The following is a 12,717-nucleotide window of genomic DNA, read 5'->3' as shown; positions in this document are numbered from 1 at the left end:
ACGCGAGTGTGTCTAATCATGGATAATTATTACACTTTATCTCATGTATATATCGGCTTTTATTCAGGAAATACAACTCAAGCAGCTGGCTGACAGCTGGAAAACTGCAAAACCCACCCAGGATCTACATGTGCCACCAGGTTGTCTGAGGGTGGGTTTTGTTTTTACAGCTATAGTTTGTTTATGCTGGTCCAAAAGAGTTTGCTAATGAGTTTGTAAGCTTGTAGATCCGTGTTGACCAAAATGCATCACTATAAGCCCCATTAGAGTGTTCAGTCCACTTATTGGCCAGATGTGTTTGGGGCAGGACCAACAGTAAAAACAGGAAGATGAGCTATTGGAGATTTTCCATTCATTTCATGGCTAGTTGCTAGCCCGTACAGACATTTGCACATCTACTGCATGCAAAGTACTACTGTACTTTGCATGCAAGAATGAAAAGCATATGTGCCTAGGGGAAAGTGTTCATCTCAAACTTGCAACGTACACATGGTAGTTGGGTCAAATCGACATAAGATCACATTCACGCTGTAAAAGAACCTCGTCCACGAAAAAGAACCTCGAAAAAAAAGTATTAGTGCTGGTGGGACTAAAAAAACGATTCCTGAATTTTCAGCTCAGTAAAATATTTATATGTGGCATTAATATGAACCCTAGTCTATCATCACCATTCATTTCTAATGTGCAGGATGTTGACACTCTTCCAGCTGGAGTATCTTCAGGTTTCTGCAGCAGCTGTGCATAACAAAGCTTGAATTCTTGTAAAAAATGCCAGGATGCATGTGTGATACGTGAGCTCATCAGCGCAGCATGGTGGCTCACTGGTTAGCACTGTTGCCTCACAGTAAGAGGCTCCTGAGCTCTGCCGTGTGGTGGTTGCATGTTCTCCCCATTGCTTGCCTAAGTGTTCCCATCACTGAAAGACAAGCTAGGTTAATGTGCTTGTGTGGGTCCAAGATTTTCACTTCCTTGTTACATGAAAGCAAATAAAATTGGCAAATGGTGGTGTCGAATTCAATGTCATGAGGTGAAAGAAAGGTGTCTGTCTTGAAAATGTGATGTGATGTGTTGTGGTGCATGAAATAAGGACTTAAATGTAGGAAGGGGAATCACACAGAAGAGGGTGGGAGGGGAGCAAGCTGAATCATTCAAAGGGCAAACTGCAACCAAAGAAATAAAATCAAAATACTATTTATTGGCTAATCAGGAGAGAGGAAAAAAATAGATACTGGAGAGTGTAATGATGTAGTTGGAGACAGTGACACAGGAGGGAAGTAAAACTAAACACAAAGACAGAGCAAAAATAAGTGAATAAAAGATTTAACAGAAGAGGAGACTAATAACTCTACAAATGCAAACATAAACAAAAGTATAACAAGAACTAAAGGCTCATAATAGTTTGTAATAAACAAAAACCTAAACTACAAAATAATGAACTAAACAGAGAACCAGGATTAAATCAGGGGCATAATGTCCAGAAGACGGACCCACACAATGTGCATGTTGCCCCAGATGTGATTGTAATGAGTTTCATGCAAAAATGAGAACCACCAGGGAAAAAATCCCTTTAACAGAGGTTGGAACTGTAAAGTAAATGATCATAAAGCTGTAAGATAAGAAAGAAATGAAGGACTTGGTGAATAAAAATGTTATTTCATGGAACAAAGATATCGATCAGAATCCAAAACTTGCCAAAAGAAAAAAAAAGTTGAACAAACTCTCTGACAAAGACGGGGTTTCGGACGATGCACGGACACACAGACACACTGAGGGTAATCAAGGGAATCGAAAACAGATGGGGAACAAGAAAGCTGAAACTAATCATGACAAGTGATACAAAGGACGTAAAATGAAATACAACCTTCAGGAGACCTTTATTACTGTCAAAAATAAAACAGGAAGTAACTGCACAGGAAATGATTAACACTGATGAAGACAAGATTAAACAAGATGGTGTAAGGGAGGTAAGCATAAGCTAAACCCAAATAAAAATCCCAACACAATTACTGAACAAACACAAAATTTGATAAAGAAAGATTAAACTAAAACTGTGTGTTATAGTTTGCTCCATTAAAAATATCTCATTTTAAAGGAAGCTCTAGTGTATCCTCTATTAAATTCCTTAACCTCCTAAGACCCAAACTCGTTCATTGCATGCATTTTTAATTTCTCTTTGCTATTTGGGCTGATGACGATGTATAAAAACAAAGAATTATCAGATTTTTTTTAACCTAATTTTTGTTTCTGAGAAAAATCTGATCTCCCTATGAGGACATTCACTTTAAATTTTGATACAACAGTGGCAGTGTAATGTCTTTGTAAGTGGATATCAGGCCCTTGTAGGGCAAAATTTTGTAGTTTGGTCTAGACAACCCAAAATGTGATGTCCACATATGTGGACGGCAGGTCCTGGGAGGTTAATATTTAAAGTGTTCTTACGACAAGTTAAAACGTCTGCTATTTGCTGTGTTGAAGAAAGAAAGAATATACTTGGATTGATTTTATACATCTGAATGACAAGGATCTGTGTGTTACACTGGGCCTGGGGTTGTGACTACATGTGAAGGTAATCATGGTCAGTGAGCCTGCACTACCATTTTTAATACAGAAATACATTTTCCTGTTCCCCAAAAGTTGATTCTGTTCATCTGGATGCAGCGTTTTCAGTGGGAGAAACGTTTCGTCACTCATCCAAGTGACTTCTTCAGTCTTCAGACAGTCTGCAGCATGGTGGCTGCATCCAAGTGACTTTCTTGAGCCTTGATTAAATAAAACTCCAAATAACAGGATGCCATTGGACAGGGATAAAAGGAAGCAAAATGCTTTGATGTCATTTATGTTTGATCTACTTGTAGTAGCAGTTGATGAACCTATTCGAATTGCTATTTTTCTTTTCAGTTTTTGTGTTGGGGTTAAAACGGATTTCCTTTAAGGTTGGAGAAGTCTGCAAAGCACCTACCAGACACGTGCAAATTCAACCACTAAATACCAAAAACAAATCGATTGTTATTGAATTTGTTCGTCCCCTGATATCCACAATGAATTATTTAGTGTTTTGCAATTTGTGTTGGTGATGGGTGACGTGTGTGTGTGTGTGTGTGTGTGTGTGTGTGTGTGTGTGTGTGTGTGTGTGTGTGTGTGTGTGTGTGTGTGTGTGTGTGTAAATGACGGATTTCCATTAGTGCCACACATTTCACAAAACCCTCAGACCCTGCGGCTTCAGCTTTTTGTCTCACACACAAATAGTAGTTTAAGGGCCACTGGCTGCTTTTAACACGCTCCCCCTCCTAATCCTCGCCCTATGACTCCCATAGGCCTCACCTTTCCTACTCATGCATCATCTCTTCCTCCCCTCTCTCTCCATCACTTACTCCTGACTCACCCTGCCTCCCGGCTAACAGTCCATGACTCATGTTATTCACAGAGCTGTCTGCGTGTCAAGGGCTCGGAGGAAAGGGGCAGGATGGGGAGGTTAAAAAGGAGCTGGATCAGGGAGGGAGTGCTGAGGCAGATATGACTGTGGAAGCACAACGAGAGACAGAAGGAAATCACTTTTGATCTATCATCAGATAGATTAAGACACTGGCAGAGAGGGAAGGAGTGATGGGGTGGGGGGGGAGGGAGGAAGTGAAACCGCGAGTGGTTGTGACCACCAGAGGAATTGTTTGAGTGATCAGATATCTGAGCAATCAGCAGGCGTTTAAAAGCTTTGGTGGACTAAAAGCTGTGTGTGTATATGTGTGTGATTTTTGTCCGTGTGTCTTTGCTAATGATGTTATTCTGATCTCAGAGCTGCAGAGAATTGCTGTTGCAATCTGTGGGATAGATTACTATAGTCCTTTTCTCAAGCGTTCCACTTTACTGCTGTTTTCAGCTTGCTGACTTTAATGCACTCACTTTCTGCCCTTCGTTTGTTTTCCTGCGGCCCTCAAGATTTAGAAACCACCTAAAAAGTTAAAGGAACAAGTCGAAAGCTTCCTCGTAGCGATCAGTGCATTTTTTTCCCCATGTTCTTGTATTTTGCATGTCGAGCTCAGCGATGCTGCTCTCCTGCCCCAGGGCTCAAACTGCTTGGACGACTTTTTGTGTCTTCTCTACACTGTGAGACATTAGAACCGGCTATTTATAGTCCGCCCCGAGGAAGCAGTGTGCAGGATAAATTTCATTGTGGCTCTATTAAAAGGAACAGAGTAAGATGTCAGCAAAATCTCCCCGTCTTTCTTTTTCACTCGGGGGACACACATGTGGTTTAATCTTCTCTCAACGAGACAAAATGTGTTTGGTTGGACAAACTAAGGCAGAAAATGTTTATGAACCACTAACTAGTTCCTGTCTTCCTCCTCACAGCTTGTCTGTTGCAGTCCGAGCTGGTAAACTATGAGAGAGTGAAGGAGTACTGTCTGAAGGTCCTGAGCCACCAGAGAGACCACTTCAAGGCCATGTACCGAGCCGGCATCGCCTTCTATCACCTGGGTGATTACGAATGTGCCCTACGCTACCTGCGTGACGCCAAAAACCGCGAACCCACAGGTGAGAATGACCCAGTGTATTTATACATTTACAAAGCAGCCTTGAGGTACAAGATCTTCTCTGATGGTGAAACAATGTGCTCACCTGTAGCTCCATATTTAAATTGATGTACTCTGACCTTAGTGCAGCTTATCAGGTCATCCAGTTGTCTCATGATCTGAAACTTGAGGCATGTTTAATATTAGCGTCAACATTTATGACAGGAAAAATCAAAAAGCATAATTGGTACAGTTCTCCTGCTAGATTTTATTTGTTATGTTACAAACTGAGTGATAACTAAAGCCTTTTGTTCCGAGAGTGCTGAGCAGAAACTAAAAAGATGCTCTCTGTGTTTCTAAAACCTGTATTACTGTACAGACTTTAAAAGACTTCCTGTTTTGCATGTTTGCTTTGACTATGCACATTTCCAAAAAGTTCAAAAGCACAGCTACACTTGTATTAAAACTGCTCCATATTTTACATCAGTATGCTTTCATGATAAATTATACTGCAGACGGCCAGTATTAAATTACTTTAGTGTAAATGAATTAAGTAAAGTACATAAGTGATATGTGTAAGCAGCACATTGTGTTTTATAGTCTGTTTATTTGAAAGGCAAGAGGGGCAGATTTGTTTTATGAATACATTTTATGTCTAATGTTTAGGATCCAGATGCAAAAGCCACAGGAAACCAGTCTAAACAGCAAAGACACATGTGCAGATGTTCACAGGCTTCGTCCACACGTACATATTTCATTTTGAAAAATATCTTTCTTCACATGAATCATGACAAAAGTAGGTCCACAGACATTGCAACCCACAGTCTGACATCAGAAAAGTAGGTGAAGTCTCACACCTTTGATATTAAAAGAAATCTTTTTCTTTGTCCACATTTGAAAATCTTCCACTGCCCTGACTCTATAGGTTTTCCAGAAATACTCATGTACATGTGGACAGCACAGCAAACCCAAATGGAGACTCACAGCTTTTTTTTGGCTGCTGATGATGGTAGTGTTCAAAATAACAAGGGCCATGAAAAGGAGACTCAAACTAAATCCACAGTACTTCAGAAGGAGGATGGAAACACAAGAGACCACTATCAAAACAAAACAGGGGGGGGGGGGGGAAGCTACAAACCAAAACTAGCATGTGTTATGATAATGATAAAAGCCAACACAAGACTCTGATCTTCAGATACCAGAAAACATATTAACCAAGAATAAAACCCGAAAAATGTAACCAGAGACGGTAAGAATTAAGTAAATATCCGCTTGGCATCTTTCTTGGCCTTAAGACAACAATTCTGATGGCTAAAGATCCAAACAGGACACAAAAAAAAAAGAAAAAAAGAATTAAGCAAATATGCCGTCTCAGGAAAATGCTAGAGGGGCCACTTTCTTGACTAAATCATAGTATGAGAAGCACATGCAACAGAGGCAACATGCTTGGCAGCAAATGCAGCTCCTTTTTTTTAATATCAAAGAGTGAGTGTGCACATGCAGGTGTGCACCTCTGTGTTCATTACGTGCCAGCTGTAGGACACGTGGCATTAGGAGCTCTAGTAGATTTTTGTATGAATTTTTGCTGTGGATACATTTGGAAGGATATTTTTCTAAAATAGGAGGAAATAGATCGTTTTCACTTTGGGAAACAGCCTTTTTAATGCCTTTGCTCAATCGATATATTCCAGGAACACGAAAGTTTTCAATTCACCTTGTAAATCTGGGATTACCAACAATTTGAGAACTCAAAATGAGAACTAAAATGATAATCATGACCAAGTTTGAGCCAAATGTCTCATATGACAAAATGACAAAAGGTTGAAGGTCAAATCTGGATAAACTTGAATTGTTTGGAGAACTTTATCCAATAGGAAAGTGTCAAAAGGTGAGAGGTCAGGGTTCTTTCTCGTCATCGATGAGCAGTTACAGCTGACTAAAGTAAAAGCCTGTAGCTCTTTTCTCTACATTGTTTACCTTTCTGCTGTAGCACGTCTTTTACTCAGTTTGCTAAACTTAAGTAAGAAAGGGGCAACCGACTGCTCTGCTGCCAGTGCTCAGAGCATCCACCGATGACCTGTCGTCCCATTTTCTCTCTGCAGACACCAACGTGCTCCGATACATCCAGCTGACAGAGATGAAGATGAGCAAGAGTGGACAACGGGAACGAGACAGCGGCAAGGAGACCCAGGGCTAACCTTCGACCTTTCCCCCCTCCTGAACCCTCTGACCTTTCATCCTACAAGTTGTACCTCCCACTCTCCACTTTCTCTTCCTCCCCTGTTGACTCCTCCTGATGGCAGCCCTGTCAGAAGAGACGCAATCACCTGCCTGTTACAGACAAACACATATCAAGCGCTGTCTGCGACCCACCCTCTTCCTTCTTCCTCTCCCTCTTCTTCTCCCTCTTTCTCCCTCAGGTGCTGTGGTTCCTCTCCCTCGACGCAGTCAGCAAGGAAACTTTAAAAAAAAAAAGAAATATCATGAAAATACATGGAAGAAGCTGTAATATATACTCATACAAACCCATCATTGTGGTGGAGTCAAAACGAAGCTTCAGCCCATACACATGACAGACAGACATCTGCGTGATTCAGCAGATGTTTAAAAAACATGGAAAGCATTTTGTTTCTGCTCTCTCGCGCTCTCTTTTTCTCTCCGTTTTATTCTGAACTCTCGAGGAGAATTTGGGGGGTCTCGGGAAGCTCGACCACACCGGGAGGAGGGCAGGGATGCGTGTGGAAGTGTGTGAAACAGGTTTGGAGAATAAAAATGGGTGCGGTGAGGCGGTGTATATGTGTATGAGACACATGCCAAGACCACATCCCGATTTGATTGTACATCCTAACCCACCAGGTCTCACTCAGGCCACTTACCCAGACTCTGAGATGGACTAATATAACAAGTAGAAAAAAAAAGCCTGCCTCCGTGCTTAATCTATCACTTTTCTGTCTGGATTTTTCTTTCCTAGATCCCTTCTATCTCAGTTTCTTGACTGTTTTTTGAATTTAAGGGCTAATTCAAGTGTTTAAAACCCCATATTAGGCTTTTTTAATTTGCTGTCATACTCAGTAGTGAACAATCGGTGGTTAATAGCATCTGTGTGTGCAGCAAAGAGCCTAAATTCTCCAAGCGGTTCATTCCGTTGCCTGATGTACTTTCGTGCAAACTGGTGTGTCTTGAATCTGTTGTCCGAACCCCCTCCTGGGTCGTGTGTCGTGTTACTGTTGTTGAGACTGTCGAAGCCCCTCCCTCGCTCCCTCACTCCTTCTCATCAATTCCACCATCCTCTGTTCTCCTGTTAATGATGTCACAACGGAAAATAGCCAGTGAGATCAGACTTCCATCAGCTGCCGCTGGCTAGATGGAGATCCACGAGAAATTTTTTTCAGAGAGAGAGAGAGAGAGAGACACTTTTATCCTTTTATCACTAATGCTGAGGCTTCCCAGACATCCATAAACCACCACGGAGACTCTGGGCAGTGTTAGTGCAGGGAAAACGCACACACACACACACACACACACACACACACACACACATCTGGCCTGATGGTGCAGACTGCCGTCTTGGAGCACTAGAGTGAGTCATTTGAGATTTCTCCTGCTTACAGTTTACTGTATGTTGATAGATTAAAACACCTGTGCCGGGCAGATAACACACAACATTAGCATTGCAGACGATCTGGTTTGTGGATATCCATTACAAGCTGTCAAACTTATCTTGTGACGTGTGAAGCTGAATCATTGATATGTGGCTTTTTATAATAGCTTTACCACAGGCTTAAATCTGCCTGCTCTGTTCTGCAGAAGGCTGGATTTATCTTTTGTGAGAGCATGACCTAAAATATCCCGTGAAAACCCAGTTTCCTCCTTATCATGTGCAAGCCCACCTCCTGCATGTAACATGCGGCTCCAGAGCGTTGCTTCAGATGTTTTGGGATTGGGATTATATCTGCTCTATTGCTTTCTGTCATGGCATGCTGCCACTCAACTGTTTGCGTATACCTCTGTTTTATCCATTCTGCCCTTTATAAACACAGAAGGTGGCGACAGACTGTGATCACAGCAGCAGAATAGGTATGAAATACTTCTTCAAAATTAGGGTCACCTTCTGCCTCGACTAAAATAACTGATTAGTCCACTGCTTAAGAGGCTGAGGAGGAAATCAAGTCAAATAACGGCGTTGGGTGAGCCCCCCCCCCCCTTTCCCCGTTTATTTCATTGACCTGCTATGAGGTAAATAGGGACCTAAGTGTGTCAATGGGACTCTGGAGAGACGGCACCACGCGCTGGAGAGACCGGCATGAAACTGAGAGGCTCCGGTGGAGGGAGAAGTAGGCCATCATCAGCCCCACTAAAGCAGCTGCACCTCTAAATTGGCAGCAAAAAGCAAGTTTTGAGCTTATTTATCATCATACACTGCACTTAGAAAAAGTGTGTGGACACCTGAGCATTAATCTGCAGCCTGAGTTTGCTCCCATTCAGCCACGAGATCATTAATGATGTTGGGCGACGACAAGGCCTGGCTCACAGCCGACGAGGCGTTGGATGAAAGCGAGGTCTCGGTCTGCATTGTTGTGCAAGCTGTAGAATAAGAAATGTAGCAGCAGCGTGCACCAGATCATGAAAAAGCCAATCAGACGTGCACAATATAAACCTCTCTGAGGAACGCAGGCAAAAGTGATCACATAAGCATAAACATGGCTGTGGCTCAAGAGGTAGAACAGGTCATTCACTAATTGAAAAATTAGTGGTTCAATCTCTGCCTACTCTAGTCAGCACGCCAAATCCCAAGTTGCTCTCTAGTGTGCACATCAGCGTGTGAATGTTAGATAGAAAGCACATAGACACAAAGGTGAGCGGATGAATCCAAGTATTGATACCAGTGCTGTTATTGGTAAAGGATCGATACTTTGTTTCTCTCCTTTTCAGTAAATAGCCTAACAAATAATTATTTTTTGGGAGATTAAAACATACACCTTAAACATGCACTATAAAAAATGTCTGAGCCTTTTCGTGCTGACTATCACATCTATTTTATTTACAGCCTGAAGCACATTTAAACAACAGAAGTTGAACCAAAGTGCTTTAGAGACGACCACATTTACATTCCAGCTCTCCAACAAACACAGTTTCAAAATACCTGAAAGGCTGCAAGGTGATTTAGTGGTCATTAAAATGTGTTTGGAATTTGCAAAGTGACAATGATCCATCTCATAAATCACAACACACCGCTTTAGCCCAAATAAGCTGCCTTTATAGGCTAAAACGATCGATATCAGTATTGGTATCTGCAATACTGGCCCTGTATTTACTTGGTATCGGATCGATACCAGAATTCGCAGCAGAGCACAGCACTACTTCGACATAGATGCAGGATTTATGTCATAATTATAAAAAATATAAACATTTACATGCAAGGCTGTCCACATATTTTTGTCCACATGTTGTGGGAAATTATCTGATTAAGTTTAAGGTTCTGTTTAAGACTCCATCTCTGAATTAGTGCCACGATCAGCAACGCTGCTGCAAAGTGTGAAACATTTGATTTGTATTGGTGTCGTGCAGCTCTGGGGTTAATTAGGATGAAAACACTGAATGCAGAAGCTTTCCTTGCTCCTCCTTTATGCTCTCTCTTGGAGATAAATCACCACAACAGCAAGGAACGGCACCTGCAAGCGCCATCTCCATAACTACCTTGGCCGAGTCCCCTCACCCAGGGGTCCCCTCGAGGATCGGTCTCCTCCCGTGGTCCGCTCTCCACGGCACCAGCCCCCCCCCCCCCCCCCCCCCCCCTTCCATCTTGTTTTTGTCTTGCAGTGCTAAGTCATTCTTGCTCAACTTGTACTACTGTACTACGACCGTCTAGGGATTCCTAGCTGCACATAAAACAGGATTGTTTCTAGCTGATTGGTTTCCTTGATTAATGACCAAGCTGACTCGGAGGCTGTTATCGTAAGCATAACCTGACAACATGCTGTCTGTGCAAATGGAGACGGAGACGCCGGATCTCTGCGTCTGTGTAGCTTTGAAAACTAACAAAAAGCACAACAAAAAAGAGAGACGGGAAAGTGAAAAAAAAAATACTGGCTGTGTTACTTTATTTTGGCTATTTTTACTTTGATGTCATTTAAGGTAAATGTTTGTCAAATGTCAAAGTAGTTTTTGTGAATATATGATACAAATGTACAAAAAAACAGAAAAATGGAAAGTTTTATGGTTGTGAAAAGCTTTACTTCACTAAATTACTTTATCAGCGGCAAAGAAAAGCAAGAGATAGAAAAGAGAATTTAACTACAGCTCCTTCACTGAGCTGCTTTGTGACTGTGTCTGTATTTGTTGGTATTTCTGTTGATGTCCTTCAAGTCGAGGGGTACAGAAACGGCTCGGAGTATGTGCAACGCCCTTTGACTGTCTGACTGACGGTTCACCCAACTATTCTGTTTCTGAACAGCGAGACGAGCAGTAAACACAGGCGTGGATGACACTCTGAGGAACTTGGACCAGAGCTGCTTCTCAAAGCTGCAGGCCTCCATCCTACCTGAAGGGACACAAGGCTGGGGTGTCCAGGCTAAAACTGTGTTTTTGTCTCTCCTCGCTGCCAAGAGGCCTTTCTCTTTTTCCCCTTTCAACTTTCAGACATCCAACAGGCCTCCATCACTGGTTTTACTGAACTGCTAGCCTGGGAATGCACTATTGATTGGTAAATGAAGATTATGAATAAAGTTTCAAACAAAGAGGAATGTTGCTGTTGTGTGGTTGTGACTTCATCTAATTTCAGATAAAACTACACAGGTAGGACTCTGGAAAAGGTAATAATTTGTAAATGAAATGTAGCCATGTGTAGTAACATGTGGACACAGAAGACAAACAGACCGTGAAGCTGAGCTGAAGAGAAGTTCATGACAAATAAGGTCTAGTAACGTTGAAGAAAAGCATTTAAAAGTATAAAGAAGATCAGAAGGAGATGCTTTGTGCCTTTCTGGATCTAAAGAAAAAAATAATAGTGTGCCAAGAGAGTAACTGTGGTAATAGTGAGGTCGTCAGACATGGAAGACACATATATTAGGGTGGTGTAGGACATGTATGAGGACAACAAGACAGTGGTGAGGTGTGCGGTAGGAGTGACAGATGGGTTCAAGGTGGAGGTGGGTTTCCATTAGGGATCAGCTCTGAGCCTTCACAGTGGTGATGGACAGGGTGACAGATGAAGTCAGGCAGGAGTCTCCATGGACTATTATGTTTACAGATGACATTGTGATCTGGGGTGAGAGTAAGGACCAGGTGGAGGAGAGTCTGGAGAGGTGTAGGTATGCACTGGAGAAAAGAGGTGTGAAAGTCAGTAGAAGCAAAACAGAAAACATGTGAGAATGAGAGAGAGACAGGTGTAACAATGAAGCTGCAAGGAGTAGTGGTAGTAAAGGTAAATGAGTTTAAATACCTGGAGTCAACCATCCAAGCCAAAGGACAGTCTATGAAAGAGGTACGGTAATCAAGGTGATTGTGACAGAAGGATAGCAGCATGCTGGATAGGATAGAAGGACAGATGTACGTTTGAAGGTGGTGGCAGGATTAGAAATGAGTGCATCAGTGGGACAGCTCAGGTCAAACAGCGCGGAGATGAAGTAAAAGAGACGAGACTGACATGGTTTGGACACATGCAGAGGAGGGATGTTGAAGATGGAGCTGCCAGGCAGGAGGAAAACTGAGAGATTTGTGGATGCAGCGAAGGAGGGTGGTGTGACAGAGGAGGATGCTGTGGATAAGGTGAGATTGGAGGCAACTGATCCACCAGGGCAGCCCCTAAAGGGACCAGCTAGAAGAAGAAGAAGAAGAAGAAGAAGAGCCCTTATTCAAAAAAGCTGCTGAGACTCTCTGATGCCACAGTTTAGTTCACCCCACACTCTGACTCACCTGCACAAATAACTTATTCTACTGACCCGACTCATGATGCAAAGTGTGAGTCATATTTACCAAAAATGCTTGTTAAATCTAACATTATACATTTCTCAAACCTAATTTAATCTAATGCATGAGGCCTACTTACTGTAGCCGAGGTGCTGCAATTGTAGTGTTACAGTTTGGTTTAAAAAAAAAAAAGCATGGACGATTTATTTAGGCTTTCATAATTATCACAATAATTACCTTGATTAAAATTATTATGGAGTGCGCCTAGGCTCTGCTTTGACCTCTGATGTGTTGAAAACAT

At 42.2% G+C, this 12,717-nt stretch overlaps 1 protein-coding gene across 1 annotated transcript in view; it reads left to right on the top strand.

Annotated features, from left to right (window-relative positions):
* ttc9b (tetratricopeptide repeat domain 9B) overlaps positions 1–11,255 on the top strand; it is a 38,915-nt gene extending 27,660 nt beyond the window's left edge. Inside the window, exons 2-3 of the mRNA XM_026191954.1 lie at positions 4,348–4,530; positions 6,611–11,255. Coding sequence (XP_026047739.1) covers positions 4,348–4,530; positions 6,611–6,705 — 278 coding nt within the window. The 3' untranslated portion in view covers positions 6,706–11,255. The remainder of the gene's footprint in view (positions 1–4,347; positions 4,531–6,610) is intronic.
* Positions 11,256–12,717: the final 1,462 nt, after the last annotated feature.

Source organism: Astatotilapia calliptera, chromosome 14 (genome assembly GCF_900246225.1).
Source record: "Astatotilapia calliptera chromosome 14, fAstCal1.2, whole genome shotgun sequence".
Lineage (NCBI taxonomy): Eukaryota > Metazoa > Chordata > Actinopteri > Cichliformes > Cichlidae > Astatotilapia > Astatotilapia calliptera.
This window is presented reverse-complemented; position numbering and strand designations above follow the sequence as displayed.